Source organism: Glossina fuscipes, unplaced genomic scaffold (assembly GCF_014805625.2).
Source record: "Glossina fuscipes isolate IAEA_lab_2018 unplaced genomic scaffold, Yale_Gfus_2 1, whole genome shotgun sequence".
Taxonomy (NCBI): Eukaryota; Metazoa; Arthropoda; class Insecta; order Diptera; family Glossinidae; genus Glossina; species Glossina fuscipes.
Genome location: NW_023998415.1, coordinates 4,316,122 through 4,336,752, shown reverse-complemented (window position 1 = coordinate 4,336,752; position 20,631 = coordinate 4,316,122). Strand labels below are relative to the sequence as shown.

Sequence of the window (20,631 nt, the reverse complement as noted above, 5' to 3'; positions counted from 1 at the left end):
TTTTTTTTTTTTTTTTTTTTTTCGAATATATAATTGATCGTCGGAGACGTCCTTCATTCATGTAATAAATACGTGGTGACGGTCGAAATGAAGAGTAAACACTCATTATAACTATGACCAAAGAAAACTTCACGAGCACAAGAACTATGACTATCAAGCCGCGATTCTTGTCTTCTCGGCGACTCAGGCGGATAATTGATCTCAATTAATGTTAATTCGAAGAAGGTAAGCCTGGAGAATACGCCGTAGTCGGGGTATATTCCCAGGCCAGAAATACACCGTATTCCAAGACAAATACTTGTTGCCTGAAATCGCCTAAACCCCATTATAATTATTCTGCAGCTTACTGCCTTCTCACTTCAAGGCTTAATACATCTCCCTAGCTTTATCTATATCTTTCTTTAATAGCAAAAAAGAAAAAAGAAGAAAAATAGGTTCTTCCAATGCTTCTAGTTGAGATCCATGTATTCTGAGTTTAATCAAAGCCAAAATTATATATACCTACATGTTCGAAAACGATAAATTCCCAATTAGAAAATTGCTTTGTAGATCTAATACATTTGTTGAAGAAAGCTTCGATTAAAATATTAGACCACAAGTAATATACGTAACTAGTTTTCACACTAAGATTTAGGAATTCCGAAAGCAGTCAAAGCAGACGGACATCAATTTTGATGACATTTTTTTTTGTTTTTATGCTTTATAAAGTTATTCTGACCCCATTCTTATACCTAGTACGTATACAAATGTACAAAATAAGTTCACATTTTTATCGTACGCGTTAATTAATTATTGTTTTTTTTTCTTTTTTTTTTTTATTGAACATAACATGACAAGTTGAGGGTTTTAAAATAAGAAAAAATCCTATATCCTTATATCCTTAAATATATAATGCCTTGTAGAGTACAGTTTTGTTATGAAAATTTTTCATATAAGATTTTCCTTATTTCTGTTTTAATAGATCATTTGTGCCTCCAGTGCGGGACGAAGAGAGTGAAACGCAACGGAAAGCTCATGCTAAACGTGTACGCGAAACGAGACGTTCAACTCAAGGGGTCACTCTTGATGAAATTAAAAGTGCCGAAGAATTAGTTAAAAAGAAAAATTCTGCTATGAACAACAACAATAATAATAATAATAACAACACTAGTAGCAGTAACGTAAGTAATAACTTTTTATTTAATTTTTTTGTTTAATTTTATTAAATAATATCGGTTTTAAGTCTCATCATCATTCATTGTAAATTTCTTTATGGTTCAGTTAATTATCATTCCATGTCTCCCCTGTACACAAAGCAAGCAAACAAGCCAACAAATAAACAAACGCACACCACACAAATGTAATTTTTCATCCATCACCCATAGCTTAGTTTAATGTCATATGTGCTTCTAATCTTTTTACTACCCCTTTATGTAAAACACATTTAGTGTAAGATCTCATACTCATTGGAATTACTGCGCTTTGGAGTCGGTGGCGTTCTGTTTTATTTTTTTTTTCAATGTACAGTATTTTATTTAAAAAAAAAAAAAACAAAAAAAACAAAGAGGAAAAAATATGTCATTTAAATACAATGGAAAGGATTCTCTCTTAATATATTAAATAACCATTAATATTATCCCATAGCAAAGAAAAAAAAAAAAAAAATGTAAATAATCGGAAATTTTGTTCTTAAAGTTTAGAGAATTATTAGATAGAGATGTATAGAGAAATAAATACATTATCGTTAAACTTTTTTAATTCACCATTGCTGCTGGCCTGCCTCTATTCATATAGAGCTATGATTGCTGTGATTACCTCCTTTTCTCTCTCTTTCTCTCTCTCTGTCTCCCTCTCTCTCTCTCCCTTTCTCTCTCTCTCTCTCTCCCTTTCTCTCTCTCTCTCTCTCTCATTCTCTCTTTCTTTCTCTTCTTCTTTGTTTTTTCTTTCTGTACATGCTAGGATTTAGATTAAAAGAGAATTAGAAAAGAAAAATGAGAAAATATTTATACACACGATTTATTATTTATAATATTTTATTGCTTTTCTTATTATGTAATTTTGCTAATTTAAAAATTATTATTATAATTATGAAGTAATCTTTTATTATTATTATTATTATTATTATTATTATTATTTTATATTATAAAGAATTATTAATAAAATTATGCATGTCTTAGAAGCAATCGCGTTAGTGTTAGTTTTGTTGCATGGTTATTGTTAAAGGTTTTTTCTTTACATAGCTAGCTATCAACACAGTTACTGCTTTGTTGGGCGTGAGAAAGTCAAGGAAATTTTAAATTTTCTAAATCGTTTTAAGGGGTAACGTCATTGCATTATTATTCTTCTTTTTTTTATGATGAAAAATAACAATTGTAGGCGTGGCAACATTTTAAATGCGCTCATAAATGTGAATTTTCGGGAATAGTTTTGTAGCAGTACTCACCACGCCTACTTGAAATGTGTCTGCCTTGAGACTAAGGTGTATAGCATAATAATTCCGGCATATTCAAATTTTTCACCATATCTTTCAAATAATATACTACTACTGGAAGGTCATATAAAAAATAATCAATATTTTATACCCTATACATCGCTCGTTTTACAGAGGTATAATTAAGTTGATACGGATGTATGTAACAGCCGAGAAGTGCTCACCTTTTATTATGCGAATTGATTCACAATGACTTCCTAAATCGATTTAAGCTTGTATGTCCGTTTGTCCTTCAGTCCCGATTTCTGGATGAAATTTGATATACTCACGTGCTTCGGCCCAACGACGAACGTTATTGTGAATGTGAATGATGATTTCCATCTTTCTATATAAGGCATTATTATTTTGAAAAGCCGATGTATATGGGGATAACTGCAAGATAAAATTCAAAATATTTAATGGTGGACAATGGCCGACTATAGTTTGCATCAATTACACGGCATGTCGATGTCGCAGTCTCACTTAAATTGAATATGCATTGCGGGAATATTTTCCGGTGTTACCATTGTTAAAAAATTTTTTGAAAATGTTTTTCTATTGTTTAGATAAACTAAACTTTTCGAATATTATTTGTCTAATTAGCTTTTTTTACACTTTAGACGGATTGTTACGGTGATATTACCTCTTAATTAATTCGTTATTTATCACTTAATTATTCTCGATTGTTATTTTCGATCATTTAATAAACGTTGGTACCTACTGCCCTGATTATGATGTATGTCCAGCAAAGTAATTTTAGATTTCAATTAAGTTTAAATAAGTTTAGAGCTTCCCCTTATTGTTTTTTTTTTTTTTTTTTTTTTTTGTAAAATTAATTTTTTTTTAAAAAATATTTTTTTATTAATTTTAAATAATTTTTTTGTTTCCCCTTTTTTTTTTTTTTTTTTTTTTTTTTTCGTGACACTTTAAGTATTTTTTAAAAAATATTTTTTGAATATGGTGAAGTTTTTATCGTTAAAACAATTTTATTTGTTGTATTTGTAAACACAACAAATATGTTTTTGTTCAACTAATTAATTAACAGAATGATACGCAAGCAAGCAAAACTTCAAATAATATACCAATAAATAGCGATTCAGATACACTAGCAATTACTGAAGAACAGTCCAGCAAGGCTTCGTCGCCGAAGATGCTCACAAAATATGAATGCGATGCGGTAAATCAGAAATCTTCGGAAGATGACGATGTTGAAATAACCGCTTCTTTTACGCTAATGGCAACGAGCTCAGGAAAATTGCGTTCACTGCCAAACGTCGCTGGCATCGATAATAAAGATGTAAATGAAATTGAAATATCATCGACGGAGGACGAAGGAGATGGCGGAGATAAAGAAGTAAGTGCCACTTTTATAATGGCACCTCGTAAAACTTCACGTACACCTACACCTACACCTACACCTACACCCACAGAGAGCCACGAAACGACTGTGGTGGTGCCACCGCCCCATCAAAGGAATCGTTTATACTCAAGATCGAGCAGTGTTAGCGATGACGAAAGCAATGCTAAAGAGAATCGAAGAAGGCGGCTCAGATCGATTAAGCACAATAAAGAAAATGACAATAAAAAGACTGAATCGCCATCACCGCCGCCACCTGCGGAAGGTATGCGCAAACCGAGTACACCCACAAGGCAATTAAACTTGCAACGTTTACACAGCGCTAACGAACGCGTCCGTTCGGCATTTTTCAATCCTCTGCCCCTTTCAACCCAACACACCTCGACAGCAACGTTAACATCACCAACCACAACGTTATCTGGACAATATGTCCCCTCGCCTACTCTGGGTAGTCCGGTACGTTTGCGTGAAAAGCGCCCCTATTTCGATACCGACAATACTAACAATACAATAACATTGGCCGAAAAATTACGTAACGAAGCGAATAAATACAATGAGAACAATGAGAAACGAAACGATGTTACAACATCATTGCCGTCGACGGGTAACAATGAGAGCAATGAACTGAGTACCACAAGCAGTTCTATATTTGGGCCGGTAATTGGAGTAGGCCCGGTAACTGGTGTAGGTTATAATTATACAAGTCGTCGCAGTTTGGATTCATCGTCATTGCCATCTTCGCCGTTGCATACACGCGAACGTGAAAGTGGCGGCAATGATTTTTCTAATGTCGGCTCCAGAGAAATAAGCAGTGCTGGCTTTTATCCTGCCGAACGTCGGCCCTCATGGCGTATGAAATTTGATACTGGTTCCAAGGTATGCTCACAACAACCTCCTCCATACACAATACAAACAAAATATAGTATCAACAGTAATTTCTATTTTCTTTATTTATTTATTTTTTATTTTTATTTATTTAGTTATTTATTTTATTTTTTTTTTCTTGCTCTCTTCACTACATCTAAACGATAATTTATTGTATTTTTAATTTTTAAATTTAATAAATATAATTGTGTTTTTAATATGGTCTTATGATGTGTATGCGCGCATGTTTATAAAGTGTGTTTGTATTTTGTATATGCGATCACTAAGGTTTTTTATGTATTTGTTCTATGTTCTCGGTATGAAATCAATCTCTCTTAAAATTCAAATCACTGACCACTTCTTCTGAGGGCTTCTTTCTTTAGATACAATTTTTTTTTTTTTTTTTTTCTTAGTATTTGTTTTAAAAAGATTGAATTGATATTGTGTTTTTTAAGAATATTTCGTATATTATTTATGTAATGTATTTTTAGCTTATTTTCTATATAATAAAATTCTCAATTATCACATCATATATCATTGTCCTTGTCTTGGTTTTCTCATATCTTGTGTTGCATTATTTAACTCTAAATAAATATTTCATTATTTTGAACCTTTTTGATAAATTCCGCTATTATGCAATCTATCATATCGTAATGCCGCTGATTTCATTCACTTCTTTTAATTTGTTTTGTATTTCAATCTCAATTTTCGACATTCAAAGCAAGAAGTATATTATATATAAGCTTTAATTAGATGTTTATATAATATTATATAATGGAAGCATGCATCGAAGCAAATTTATTTTTTTTTTATATCTATCTATTTATAATTTAAAATTATGTCTAGAAAATTGCGGATAGATTTTTTATTTGCTTGATTTGTTTCTCCACTCTTCCAGATCGAAGGTCAGTCCATTCGTTAGTCCATTGTTGGCTATGTGGCAAGAGTTTGTCCATAGCAAGCAACCAATTTATTCATAATTAAAGAATCATTTCATTGCATTATCGCGGATGTACATAAGTAATATTGGTTTAATAACAAAGTGTTGTCTAATCTGTGCTAATGGCAACCGTCAGCTTCTGCACCCTATTTAATAAGAAGAAAGAGCGAAGATGCATTCGCTAATACGATATATATATATGATAGCTTCGTATAAGTAAATTGTAAAAACTAAAAAAAAAATACTTGGACATGCAGCTCTTTACTGATTTACTAGCATACTTAGCATACTTTTAATAACAATTGACCTTTAAACTGTTGATAAATGTGTAGAAAAAGTTAACACGGATGAAAAGTGAAAGTTTTAAACTTTATATCCCATGAAGGCTTGAGTATTTTATGCAGATCTTTCTAACATTAAAAAGCACTTGGTTATGGACGCTCAATCTTTCAGATTCACTTTCTGAATCAATTTAACCTCGTATGTCCGTCTGTCCGCCTTGTTCGCTATTTTCGAAATGTTTTGATGAAATTTGGTACACTTACGCTATTGTACATTACTTTTTCGATTATTTATCATATAACATCATATTTTCAAGATTTCATATGTTAGTGGTGTAAGGTATATGAGAGTGTAAACCGTGGCCCAATCTTAATGTTTTGGGAATTATGTTTTTAAAATTATGTAACAAGAAGAGTGATGCGAAAAATTAAGTTTATTTCGTAGAAAAGAACCTGTAAGTTGTAATTGTGATGTGTGTGAAGGGTTACCGATAGGTGAGAGGATAGATATTAAGCAGAGTTAGCTCAAATCAATTGTACCTTCTTTTCAAGAGAAAAACTTGATATCTATAACTGAACAATTACCATCTTACCATCTAAACATGATGTTTAAAACTCTGAGATAAATTTACCGCTTTGGATACCGAGTGCGAGTTAAGTGCGGACAAATAATTATTACTATATAATAGTATCCTCATCAATTCGCTTTCGAGGAGGAAATTTTGGATTTGATGACGAAAAGAACAGATTACGTTAGTGTGTGTGTGTGTGTGTGTGTGTGTGTTTTTTTTTTTTTTTTTTTTTTTTTTTTTTTTTTTTTTTTTTTTTTTTCTGTTCTGAAATACATTTCCAACAAGTCGGGAGAATGAAATTGTAATTGTGAAGGCGATTTAAAAACTTACCTCTTCATTGGTTTGTGTATAAAAACATTCATACGTCATACGTTACGTGTTTTACGTTTTTTCTGGCTAAACGGGATCGACTGTTCATAGGACGATGAATAATTTTTCCCATTCCTTAGATGATTAATGGAGTGTGCTAATAACTAAAACCAGAAAAAGAGGGGGGAGTCATTTCCTTAACAGATCCCAAACGGTGAAACTTATCTCTTCGAATTGAGATAGGCAACGTTTTTTCGCTTGTGAAACCTTCCCGAAAGAGCCGTTAACAAGGAATTAATTGATTAACTAAGACTTTCAGTTATTTCTCCTTAAACTTCGCTCTCTCGTGAATTTTGAGTTTGATTTCTGTGCACAAGTTAAAGTTTCTTTGCTTCTACTGGTATCGCTATTTTAAAACCAAGCAAAAAATGCTACATTTGTGTGCGCTAAAGCACGAATCAGGATCAATTTTATTTTAAACTACTGGACGGTTTACCGAATATTTCCTTTTCAATCTTTGCGCTTTCTTTTGGCTGAAAAACTACCAGCAATACGGCGGACGATACGAGAAAAAATTTTGTTTTCCTTTCTAGCGCTTCTCGTACATTTTGATGCCTTTTTTATAAAACGATTTGCTAAGACCTTTAGTTTCTGTAAGAATCTCATCATTGGATCCAAATCTTTTTCTCTAGAATGCAACCATTTCTGATTTGCCAACAGGGGCCAGGTCGGGAGAGTGTGATAGGTGGGGCAGCAACACGAGCATGCAGTTCATGCAATTTTGCCAGCGCATCGAATCACTAGCACGTTTCATTCCGCTCTGAACAAGTGCGGTACACTTTTGAATAACGACTTTCTCATGTCTTTCACTCTCTTTTAATATCTTTAGAATGTCAGCAATCGCTCACAACTTGGTTTTTCGACTATCCATATCTATGTAGCAAGTTAAGGCGACAGTTATCCGTTTATCGGTCCTCTTCGTCATGGACAGTGAACATTTGTATGTTTTCGAAATGTTCCAAAATATCTGCAAAGTACTGAAATTTTAAAATTATTGAATATTAATTGATCTATCGGAACGTTCTGCCCAGTTTTATAATGAAACCAATTCATATTTTCCGAATATGGTCCGAAATGATTTGTCGAACTTCTCCACAAACCCGGACGATGTCAAAATTTTGCTCTAACATGTTCGTCGTCGAGCAAAGATGATCGTCTAGAGAGTTGCTTATCAAAAATGTCGATATCACTTATTTGAAGTTTCTCGAAACATATTCTGGCATGTTCCAAATACTTTCATTACATTTCTATACGCTTCTGTAGTTAAATTTGTTACTTGTTGGAATTCGTAGAGAATATCGTAAACTTCATCAGTGGTCACGTGCATTTGAACTTAGTCTAACGATTAGTACTAACGTGACTAGTATACATACATTTGGTGATGAAAAGAGACAGAGCGCATACTTGTTGAAACTTTTTGTTAAACCCGAACGGGCAAAACTTTCTGGATGGACTTAATATAAAAATTCGAAAAAATGTATCATTTAGCGTCTCATTTTTATGATTTCTCGTTCTAATCAACGCTCATTTCTAACAGTTTTTCTCAGCAGCTATGTCTTATGTCCAGTTAAGTTTCCGTCCGATAACAAACCCACGATGCATGTATATAATACTGTGATCAAAAAGTGAGACCGAATATTAAAGATACATCAAGTATTAGAAATATTTTTTTTCGATATATAGGGTAGCACTGAGTGCTAAATTTCATAAACGTTGTTAGTGTTTCAGCTGCTTTTGATATTGTCCGACTCAACAAGTATTTTCTCCAGTTTTTTGAAATATGCGCGAGGAGATGATTTTTGACTATCAATTGGTCATGAAACGCATTATTACAGGGGATGCGATTTGAATCTACGCAGACGTTCCGGAAGCGATTGAGCAATTAAGCGAATATCGTGCAAAAGGTGCGACAAGAGTGGAAAAACCGCGCCAAAGTTGATCAAAAATCAAAATGATGTTAACAGTTCTTTGCGACTATTATGGCGTTGTGCACTATGAATTCCTTCCGCGGGCCCAAAGCTGTTAATAAGGAATATTAATTAAGCATGAGGCTTATCTTTGAAGGCGATGAAATAGATTTGGAATAATAAGCAGATTGGGTCTTACTCCTTGGGCACAACAGTTCACTTTGTACATAAATATATATTTTTATATATACATATATATATATATATATTTTTGTAAGTTAATAAAATACTTTATCGTGTAGGGAGTGTGTTGCCGCAATTACTTATTCTTTTTTTCATTAGTATCCATTCGTTTGTCTCATTTTTCATAAAATTAAGTTTAGTAAAGGTTAAAAGATTTATGTAAAAATTAAAAAATTTTGAAAATGGATTATGGATTTTCTTTCCATGATTGTATATATAGTCAACTCGATTTATTTTTTTATTTCTAATCTTTTTTTGTCATGGTGGCTGAAAGCAGTTACACACAATAGCAACGGCTTTGGTGGTAGCTAAGAGTACACATGTCTTACAGTAAAATATTTTCTCAATTATATGATGTAATATTTAAAAAGGGGGAAATATCTGATACATCGAATTATTCAAGACGTCCGTCAGGCAAGTCTACACTTGAATGATATCAGATATATGTGAATCCTTTCTTGAATAATCTTATTATAAATATTTGGTGAAAGTTTGCGCACTTTGGTTATGGAGCAATCGTCTACAATTAATAATAATGCAATCTTAAAACATATCAACCAAAATAATTAATAAACATTTAAATATGAAACAATGCTAGTTATTGTAACTATCAAAAAAAATTTCCAATAATAATAATGAAAATAATATTTCCTTTTAATGATAACAAGAAATAAATGAAATCTAATTTTTATCATTTTTTATTTACAATGCAGTTTAAATTAGAAGACGCCTCTAGTGGGAATTCTTCATATCCACCGAATAACAGCATAATAATACCAAGTGCTCCGGCAGTTATAGCAGCTGCTAATCTATCATCGACCGCCATGTCACAGCGCAGAACTAGTGGTGGCATGAATCCTAATAGTAAGTACTCTAATAAGTATATAAATAAACGAAGACTTTAAGTAATAAATTTATATTTTTATTGCATTCATTTTTTTTTGCAGTTTCTTCGTCAGCGAACCAATCAATACATACGATTGGTAGACCGGTGTCTGCGCCACCGAATAGTACCATAACTAATAGCTCTATAGCTACCTTAACAAGCGCTTCGGCAACATCTAGCCACACGGAGGCTGATACTAGTTCCACTGGATCTTTTATGCCTCGTCGTGTTTCAGCATCGACTTCCACAACCGCCTTGGTGCCAGAGACGTGTACTGTTTCGACAACCACAACAAATTCAGTAGCCACCACCACATCCGGTATTAGTAGTGCTAACGATGACAGAGGTATGTTTGTTATATCATTGACATAACATTCTCCCGTCCATGCGGAGACACTTAAGAGTTATAAAATAGTTTACTTGAGACCGCTTATTATTATTAAAAAAAAAAAAAACAAACAAATGTGAATTGTTTAGTGATTGAAACTCGATCGACTAAATTAGCAAAAGTCATGTTATTAGGATTTCGAATTGCGAGGCAAGAGGATTCAACTAAAACAGCAAAAAGTTATATTAATGAGGAACATTTTTAAGATCTGGTCTAATCAAAGATATTTGTAGTGTGTCTTCTGTATGCATCAAATTTGACTGCCACTTATTCTAAAAACATAGCGAAAAAAGATTTTGCAATATTTTCAAGACTGAATAAATTGAAAAAACTGCCGCATGAATGCTGAGTGTTTTTAACTTCGTTTATTAACTTATGCGGTTCATTATTAAGTGCGAATGGACGTCCATCATTGCAACGGTCTAAGGAAAGCTGACTATATTAATATTCGAAAAGTTTATTAAACATGTACCGAAAAAAAAAAAACTATTTTTGAAAACCGTTAAGGATATATAAGGAAAGCCGAGGCCTCACTGTAGAATTACAGATCTTTAATTTAAGTGGCTCTGTGACATATCGTGTAGCTGAGGCAAAATTGCTTCCAAAAAAAAAAAAAAAACAAACATCCACATTCGTCTGTAGCTACAGATATGCATAGAAGATTTCGAGAATATTAGTTTATGTACAATTTCCGAGAATTTAAATCAATAATAAACAATGTTTTATTGAGTTAAATGATTCGCTGTAGAAAATTCGAACAAAAAAGAATAAAAATTGTTCGAATCTCTCGCTGTCTCTCTCTCACCCAAAAGAGGTTAATTTTGGCCCACAGTCTTTGTTGAATCACCACAGCCGCAAAAATACAGATGAGAAATTTTTTGGGCGATTGGTTAAGAGTTGATCTGTTCACTGATTTAAGACAGGCTCATAACAGATAAGAAATTGAAACAATCTTGAAAATCTTATTTTTATCTACTGATTCCGTTAAAAAAAACATTCTCGGCAAACATTACCGAATTATTCGTTACAATCAATTCATCTTCTTATCTCCTTATCTATTGTGAGCATGCTCGTAGGCATATCATATGCACTTTATAAACTTGCGTTTTCAATTGATCAATTCCAACTTCTTCATTTTCCAAAGAGAGTGCATTAAGTTGATCCAAAAAAATAAATAAATAAATAAGAATTCTATATGGCATTGGCGTTTCGAAAACCAGATGGACATAAAGAAAAAATTGGTTTTTTGTATTTAAAGCTCTTCTTTTCGTATAAATAATAGATGTGTGTGAATCATTTCTGTGAATTGGAATTGGTTGTTTTAGGAAACGTATCTGACGCGTTCATTTCTTCCGAAATTTTGGATATGCACCTAATTTTTTTTTTTTATACGTTTCAAAAGAAACCGTGTAAAAAAGAAATTGGCTAAATAGAAAAATAAAAGTTCGGTTCATGACTTAAAAAAGCAAATGAAAAATGCAGTAAACAATATTAAAAAATTCTTGTAAATATATTTTGTGCCTACACATTTTAATTCATTGATGAATATATCATAAAAAATAAACTGCACTTTAAAAAACCAAACTAAATAGTGTAAAAAATAAGTTGCGACTTAGAGAAAATGCATTATTCAGGGCATCCCACTCTTATACGCATTTAATCGGTCAAGAAACTATGACGCGAAGTTACAATGCATATCTGTAAGTGGAGTGAGAATGAGAAAATTCATGGAAACAAAATAAATTCATCAGAAAAATTCATAGCTTATTTAGAATCGTGTTAAAACAAAAAGTTTCGTGTAAAGAGAGAATTTTTTCTTTTTAATTAACTCGTTTTAAATTAAATTTCGTGAAAAAAAAGAATAAACATCAGTGTTTGTACGGTATAAGTTGCAGTTGTTCACAAGCTGTGTCGTTCAGTACGTATTAAAGTGTAAAGAGTCAGTCGTCAACAAACAACATTTACGACACTGCCCTGTTTTAATTGTTTTAAACTGGAAAAACTGCAGCTGAAGCTGATAACCTATGAAACAGTTATGCGAAAGCCAAAAATTTGCACTCTGATGAATTCTCCCGTGCTCCATTTGCTGTTGAGATTGAAAAATAATCGCATACTACAAACTTCTGTTAACTGCGAATGACGAAACTGTTATATCTGAACTGTGGCAAGGCCAACAGGATAAAAGAGATTGCAAAGGAATTGAGAAAATCATTTTGCCTCATACGAGCATTTGTCTGCGGGCAGCAAAAACAATCTAAAAAGCGATCTCCAACGTGGACTGAGGACTTCTTCCGGTTTGCGGAGTATTCTTCAGATCTGTCAACTTCTGCTTAGCAATAGTTCAGGTCAATGCAAATTTGAAGACGTGTGAAAATGGGTCGCCATCTATTTCATCTCGGAGCGACGAAGTTTCTACCGCGATGTCTTCTGCAAGGTGCTCCATGGGGTGGCAAAAGACTACGCATAGGAATGGTGTATACTTCGATTATAAGGCTTTGTAACAAGTATTTTTTAGTCAAATATAATTGTAATCAATAAATGCACCGAATCATGCTTATTAGATAGAAGCCATCAACAATTTTTGAAAGTATTATATATAAGTTATGATTATTTCTTTCTATTTGAAAAGAGTTAAATTGACCCAATCGGTAGTTGTAATGTTAATGTTTCAAATAGCTTTAATGCTCTATGTGCGCAGTGTACAGGATCGTTTAATTCAATAGAAAAGGAATTGATTTTCTGAAAAGTGTACAATCAATCAGTCGTCTTCCTTCTTAAAAGCACTTTTTTTTTGATTTTTTGTCACTTCACTTTGCATATATTATATAGATAATGATAAGGAAAATGATAGCCGCAGTGCTTTAGCGACACAAGCCGTTATACAACGTCGAAGGAAGCCGAAAAGAAGATCAACTGGGGTTGTCCACATCGACATGGATGTAAGTAGTAAAAATGTAATGCATTCATTTTCTAATTCATTTCGTTTCTATTATGAAATTATTTCGTTTCGTTTCAAATTTTTTTTTTTTTTTTTTTTTTTTGCACACACACATCTAGGATCTCGATCCAGAACGACAAGATGATGATGCTGAGGACAGAGAGGTAAGTTTACGCACAATAGTACTAAAATTTATTATCAATGAATGCAAATTTCTTCTTAATTAAAACACGAGTTTAGCTATATTCTATTTCTCTTACTTGATGATTTCACAGATTTATTTCATTAATGGAAAGAAAAATTTTGTTATTAAAAAATAATATATAGCAAACAAGCTGATAAGTTAAGCTAACTATTAAATATGTTACGACGCTTAATACATAATCCAATTTTTCATTTGCTTATCTCTTCGTCAATTTTCATCATTTCAAATGTTCACTTCTCATAAGGCCCCTTTAAATGGCAGGCGGCCCAAAACTTGTACAGATGTGATTGAAATTTAATTTTAGCTAAGATATCAAGGGTTACTTTTGATTTTTTTTTTTTTTTTTTTTTTTGTAACGATTAGTCACTGATGACTGATTTCACCTATACGTGCGGGAGCGGTGTTGATCAGGAAGGATAAGAAAACGAATAGTGTTTGTGAACGATCGAACGTGTGGACGGTTAATCTAAAGGCGGGTACTTTGGGTAATGAATAACGAGTCTTGGTGGTGTGTTGTAGGGTATCCAGGTGACTCCAGAACGAGTGAGAAAGCTGCGAAAGCCGTGTATAGCCGCGTATAGCGCTGTTAAAAGACTTATTTGGTCGACAAAATCTCTTTTCTTTGTAGAATCCTTGTGCCTCCGCTCTTCTGCACCATTTTTCATTATAATATGCTAAAAATAATACCTTGCCGTCATATGGGCAGATCTTATATTTTGTAAGAACATTTTTTCCATTCAACTTTTCCGTGTTTTTTTTATAATAAACAAAACGTACTTTGCAGTTTTGTTAGTGTTGTCGAAAATATTAAAGCTTTTGGGATTTTTATACCCTACGTCACATGGGGTACAAGAGTATATTAAACTTGTGCAGATGTAAATAACATCCAGAAGGGATTGAAATAGATCCATCCTTTTCTTATACCGATCGAATCAGAATTAGTTACTCGATCGATCTACGCTTGTCTCTTCGTCTGTCTGTTTTTTTTTCTTGTTTTCACTTTACAGGCCGCAATTTTTTAGATGTTATGATGAAGTTTGATTTATTAACATCTTTTGGCCCAAGCTGGTTCGGATCGGACGGCTGTTTCAACTTAACTACGGGCCATATATGGATATCTGGAAGAAGATATAGAGTATTTAATGGTTAGTCGTGGCCCGCTATAGTGTTTTTACTTGTTATAAGTGTTTTATATATAATATATATATTATTATATATCGATACAACTCATTACACCTTACGGCATCTGTGGTAAAAGGTATATTAAGTTTGTGAGGGCATACGTAACGCGGCTTGTGTATCCCGATTTTGATATTAATTTTATATTTTTCAAAAACCCGAGATGTTTTACAAAAATGATCGCTACTTTCCTTCTTACATATTATGTATATATGCATATATATGTATTATTTTCTTTTCTTATAATACAATAAATATCTTAACTATTCCAAACTCACTCATACTTTTCCTCTTCTCGGTTCTCAATATTTATACTCCGCAAATGGGAAATGCTTCAAGTCATCTACATTTTTATATGCATGTATGTATATCAGCTTGTTATATGTTTATCTAAATGAAAGAATCCTTCATTAACGTCCCTCGCTCCGCATGTTTCGCTGTTAACAACGGTGCGTTTTATAAATTTCCCAATTAAAATTACGGAAAAAATATATGTGCTATTATTATGTTTGCTTAAATAAATATTTTATTTTTCGAAGTAATAATAAACGAACGTGAAGTGAATTTACGTTACATATGCTTCTGGTCAAGTGGTTTGGTACTCAGCCAATTATTTGTAACTGCGTAGTTCTATATCCATAAATATAGAAATTGTAAACGCAAAATTTTTACTGTTTTTCTTTTGCTTTCTTTTTTTTTTTTTTTTTTTTTTTTTTTTTTGTACCCATCACCGAAGAATGAAGGGTACATTCGTTTTAGCAACACGTTTGCAACGCTCAGAAGAAAGCAACAGAAACCCCATAAAGCATATATATTCTTGGCCAGCATCAAATTTTGAAACGATTTAAGCATGTCCGTGTGTCCGTCTATTTAATGTCTGTTGTAAACATTCTACTGGCCGCAAAAATGAAGCTATCAACTTCAAATTTGAAGAAACATTGGAAGTTCTTGCACGCATGTTGGTTTTGAAAATGGCTCAAATAGGTCAAAGCACACGCTCACATCATCACGTAAACTGGAAACACCTCTGTTTTTCAAATGGAATGAAAAATATGTTGTTTGCTCATTACTCACAAACTATTTGTGGTAAACAGTCTCCCATTAGCGAATATGAAGTTATTGCTTACAAAGCTGCAAAAAAATTTTCAATTGATCTAAACTTTTCAAAGAACACGCCTACATCGATCACATACCTATACGAAAAAAATTTTTTTTTTGAAAATAGAAGAAATCAGTTGGGCCCACTCCATACAAATTTTGTTCTTTTACTTCTTTGCCGACGGAATTTAACTTTCTTATTTGTTTCTTTTGGTAAAGAAAGCAAGAGGGGGGATATGAAATGTATATATGACCATTTTTATACCCGAGAACAACAACTTGCGATAAGAAACATATGTATGCGACGTATGAGGCAAACTTGCCTTTTCAAAATCTATTTTAAGCAAGTCGGCCCATTTGTTCTTCTGTCTGATATTTATCCATTTCCTTTGGACTTGAGACGTCAACATGTTTTGGCTCGAGAATGAAACGCTGGGATCGGACCATTTTGGTGAAGTCATTATATATACAAAATTTTGGACATATTTGAAATTTTTCTCAGCAAAAATTGATGAAAAATAATAAGTTTGGCAACACTACTAAACGAATGAGGAGAAAATGGTAGGGAATGCAAAAATTTTTTCCAATCTCCTTTCACTTTATATCTACTAAACTATAGTGATCTATTTTTCGAGCCTCGCCCATCGTAAGTAAATTCTTCTTAAACAAAATCTTTTGCCATAAATCAATTTTTTTCATAAATTAGTAACACGCTGATGGTTCATATTTTGAACTTCCTTTCCTATAAAGACTCCAATGAACAGTAAGCTTTTATGTGGCAAGAATTACATTAATCGAAATTGTGTAAGGTGCATTGATCGGTCGGTCGTCCTTGTTTCAGTTGTGATGTTCAAGTTTGTAATAATATAAATTTTCATTCCTTTTAGTGGGTTGGGGATAATCATAATTAATTGAATTTAATTTTGAATTTGTGAAGATTTCCTCATTGTTTATATCATTTATGGTCATTGCAAGTTTGAATAAAATTGTTTAACAATTTTTATACCCACCACTGTAAGATGTGGGTACACTCAATTTGTTTTGTTCCCGTAATATATGTGATTAGGTATAAGTATTTTTAATCAGCGTGAAATTCTGTGTTGATTTAGTCATGTCTGCCCGCCTGTGTGTCTGTGTAGTGTGTGTTGTTCGCACACTCCTGCTTCCAAAAGTGAAGATATCCACTTGAAATTTGGTAGAAACATTGGATGTTTCTGCACCCAGGTTGGTATTGAAAATCGGCCAAATTGGTCAGAGCAGAAGCGCGCAGTGGAGAGTTGATGCAACACTGCCTTTTTGAACAAATATTTTTGGATTTTTACTCGTTACTCGAAACAGGCTCAAAGATTCCACATTTGCTTTACGAGGCACTTTACTATCTAAGTCCAAAAATGGAACCGGTGAAGATATATATATATATATTATTTGCCTAACAATGCGCTAATTTTAAAATGAATTTGGTAGACACTGAGATAAATTTTTTCTTAATAAGACCAGCGATATGGGTATCAAATAAAAGAACTTGGAGAGTAGAATACGAAAAGCATAGTGGTGGCTATTCGAGATTCGGCCCCCATCGAATATAACTCTCTTACTTGCTATCCTTTATTCTGATTTAAAAAACAAAAAAAAAAAAAAAAAAAAAAAACAAATCTTAGATCGATCATCTTTGAAGTTTGAAATAAGTGCAGAGCTTAAAACAATGAATACAAAATTACATTAATTAATAATTAATTAATTAATTAATATTAATTATGATCGACGATAGCAAGTGTAAAAAAAAAATATATATAATAAAATTTATTTGAAGAAAGAAAAGTTGGCGAAATGTAAATAAACGATTGTGAAATGATATGTTCACGTCTAAAGCAATACATGTACGTCTGGTAATAGCAGTTTGTTTTCTGAAACCAATTTTCTTCTTTCATTTTTTTTTATTATGGAAAATTTGATGTTGACTTATCTACCGTTCATTCGCTCAGACTAACAACGAATATAATGTATATTTATTTTCAACGACATACATACACATACATTCACACACAATGTGCGCTTTCATTTTCAACGTTTGTTGAACTTTTAATGGATAGATATTTATTTATACGCTTAAAGACTTTTTAAATGCATTTACGTCAACTATATAATAATTATATATGGAATCTCCGCTCAAGGAAGCTGCCAAATTTTAAGACAACGAAACATCAACTAACGAATAAATTATGCTATATACTCTTGTGTAGATATGCAATGTGTGTGTGTGTGTGTGTGTGTGTGTGTGCTTGTGTATGAATGCACTCTTATAATGTTGGTGGTTTAATATGCGAAAGCAATTTTCCGCTTCTTCTTTGTCTCTGATCTTTAATATAATACAAAAGAAGATTACGGAACACAAATTTTTCGCCTGTTCTCTCTCTCTTTCTCTCTCTCTCTAATATGTATTTCAAAATTTGTTCTACTTTGCTTTTATAATATCGATGTGTTGTTCTCAGTTTCATTTTCTGCTGTTGTAGTTCATTGTCTGATGTATGTAATTGCCAAAAATAGCAAGCGGCCAGTTGTCTGTCTATGGCATCTGAAATATATTAAAAAAAAAAATTTACATTTACAAATTTGGTCGAATTTTAAAATACCTAAAAAGGCCGCATATACATATCTTGTGAATTTATAGTAAATACTTTTCATTTCCTCCTCTACTTCTGGCCAGTATTTCTGGGATAATTGCAATGAAATTACAGTTGAAAAGGAACTGAAACATTTTATTTCCACATTAAAATTTAAAGGCTATCTAAACAGTTATTGGGAAGCATTATAATGCATGCAAGCTTTTGCTTAAAGGGTGAAAATGTGATGAAAATTTCAAAAATGAAAATATTTAACTTATGAGTACTTGATGAGTCATCAGCGTTCGTTATGAAAAGATGTGAAAAAGAATTGCAATCTCGATGTTTTTTAGTAGAGTGTTGTTACGATGTGTTGACCTATTAAACTTTTTTTGCGACGTTGACCTATTAAACTTTTGACCTAATGATTTAAGTAAATTCCTTTTCAAGGAAAAAGTTTCGTGTCATGACTTAACGGTTGTGTTCTATAAGAGCCAATGACTAATCGATTAACTTTCAAAGGTCGATGATTAGAACGTTTCCTTCTTAGACGATAGTGTAAAATTATGAAAACACGGCAAAAAGACCGACCCAGTCATATATATATGTGTGTGTATATTACTTAGGCCCTGAGACGAAATTTTAAATCGCTTTATGCTTTATTTATTTATTTATTTATTTTTTTTTTTTTGGTTTTTTTGTAAAAAAAACTGCTTGGAATTTTAGAAAATTCTAATTAATTTAATCGCGTAATAGGCAAACAGGTACAAATCGTTCCACCTGAATCTACACGCAAAGTTTTTTTGGAAAATCTAACGCCTTCGAGCGAACGAGCTACAGCTGAATAGGGAAAAGAACTCTTTGTTCTTTTATTGCCTTTTAGACCATTTCTTCCAGTCTCTGCCTGGAGTTCGGGAGTCAAGCAAAACTAAATAACTATCTTATCGACTGTTTCTTTCCATCGACCCATTGAATTAATATCGCTTTAAGGGAAAAATTTTAAAAAGATAAAATATACATATATATGTATGTTTCATTTATTACGGCAAACGCTTCTACAAAATTTTATAATATATAAAAATTTGGTAAAAAAAAAAAAATAAAAATAAAAAAAAAAATGAAAACAACATTGAGCAAAACATAAGATTCCTTTCAAGTATGAATCATATGTTGCTCGAGCGAATAGAGGGGCTAAAGGTAGTCGTTTGTCAACATGCATGTATAACTTAATGTGATGTATTTTTAATTTGTTTAAAAATCTATATTCCGACATACTTGACACACTAAACATAAACAAAAGGTTACAAAAATATGTAAAATGTTTTTAAAGAAAATTTTTTTTTAAAATGCAAAATAAATAAATGCATCTTTTTTTTTCATTTTATTCAATATTTATATATCGTTGACAATCAGATAAGTATTTGAAATTCTTAAGAACGAAAAAAAAAGAAAAAGTATATTATTTACAATACAATATTAATAAAAATAAGAAATCAAGTTTCATTAGCCATCAGACATCTTATCCGTTGAAAATTCTCTTTATGTTAATCGTAAGAGAATAGCATTAAGCATACATTTTATTGCGGCTAATGCAAAGTTCTATCCGCTTTTGGAGTAGAAAAAAATCATAGTTTCCGAAATGAGTTTGGCCTTTCCGCAAAATATCCGATGCTGCCAACAAAGAATTTTGCTCTAACATGACAGCAGCGTAACTTATCAGAAAGATTGAAATCTATCGTACCCATCTTTTTTTGCTGCGATAAAGCTTTCCGGTAGATCTAATATTTAGCGTATTAACTGCTTTGTGACCCATAGCAGATGATTGCAATTTTGCAACACTTTTACCATATTTTTAATTAATTTTTCTGTCGTTTTTTTTTCCTTTTACTTTACCATAGTCGCAATTTTCTTATATCTTAATAGACGAAAATATGTCATGGAGATGTTGAGGGCTAACAACAGCATGCGTTCATTTAAAATTAGTTTATTTTCTATGCAAAAAAAATTTCGAAAAGTTGTATGGTTTTCAATACGCGAGTCCAATCTTTAAAATGCATAAAACTTCTCAAGAGCAGAATGGAGGCCTGACAGCCCTTACAAAATCATATATCTTTTTCTTTTTTGCTTCTGCTCTCTTCACATTGGTTACAACTTTCCACCTAGAGCAACAGGCCAAAAAATATTTGGAATTTACGACAAAAAACCTAATGGATATCGAGCCATTTTTATATCCTGTACAACACGTGATACAAAGATATAATGAGTTCGTGCTCGTGCGGATCTATGTAACACGCAAAATGACTTGAGGACTTGACCCATCTGTTATTATGCCTATCGATTCAGACTCACTTTCCG

The 20,631-nt window shown here is 32.4% G+C and overlaps 1 protein-coding gene across 7 annotated transcripts in view; it reads left to right on the top strand.

The window, feature by feature from the left end:
• Positions 1 to 20,631, top strand: part of LOC119645376 (protein phosphatase 1 regulatory subunit 12A) — an 81,173-nt gene that overhangs the window by 34,585 nt on the left and 25,957 nt on the right. For 6 of the 7 annotated variants that reach the window (XR_005248653.1, XM_038045563.1, XM_038045562.1 and 3 more), the window contains 6 exons: positions 962 to 1,160; positions 3,495 to 4,682; positions 9,696 to 9,846; positions 9,930 to 10,214; positions 13,086 to 13,195; positions 13,314 to 13,358. Coding sequence is in view for 6 of the 7 variants with exons in the window: in XM_038045563.1 (XP_037901491.1) it covers positions 962 to 1,160; positions 3,495 to 4,682; positions 9,696 to 9,846; positions 9,930 to 10,214; positions 13,086 to 13,195; positions 13,314 to 13,358 (1,978 nt within the window). In the remaining variant the exon portion in view is untranslated. The remainder of the gene's footprint in view (positions 1 to 961; positions 1,161 to 3,494; positions 4,683 to 9,695; positions 9,847 to 9,929; positions 10,215 to 13,085; positions 13,196 to 13,313; positions 13,359 to 20,631) is intronic. The other variant, XM_038045566.1, reaches the window with a different exon arrangement.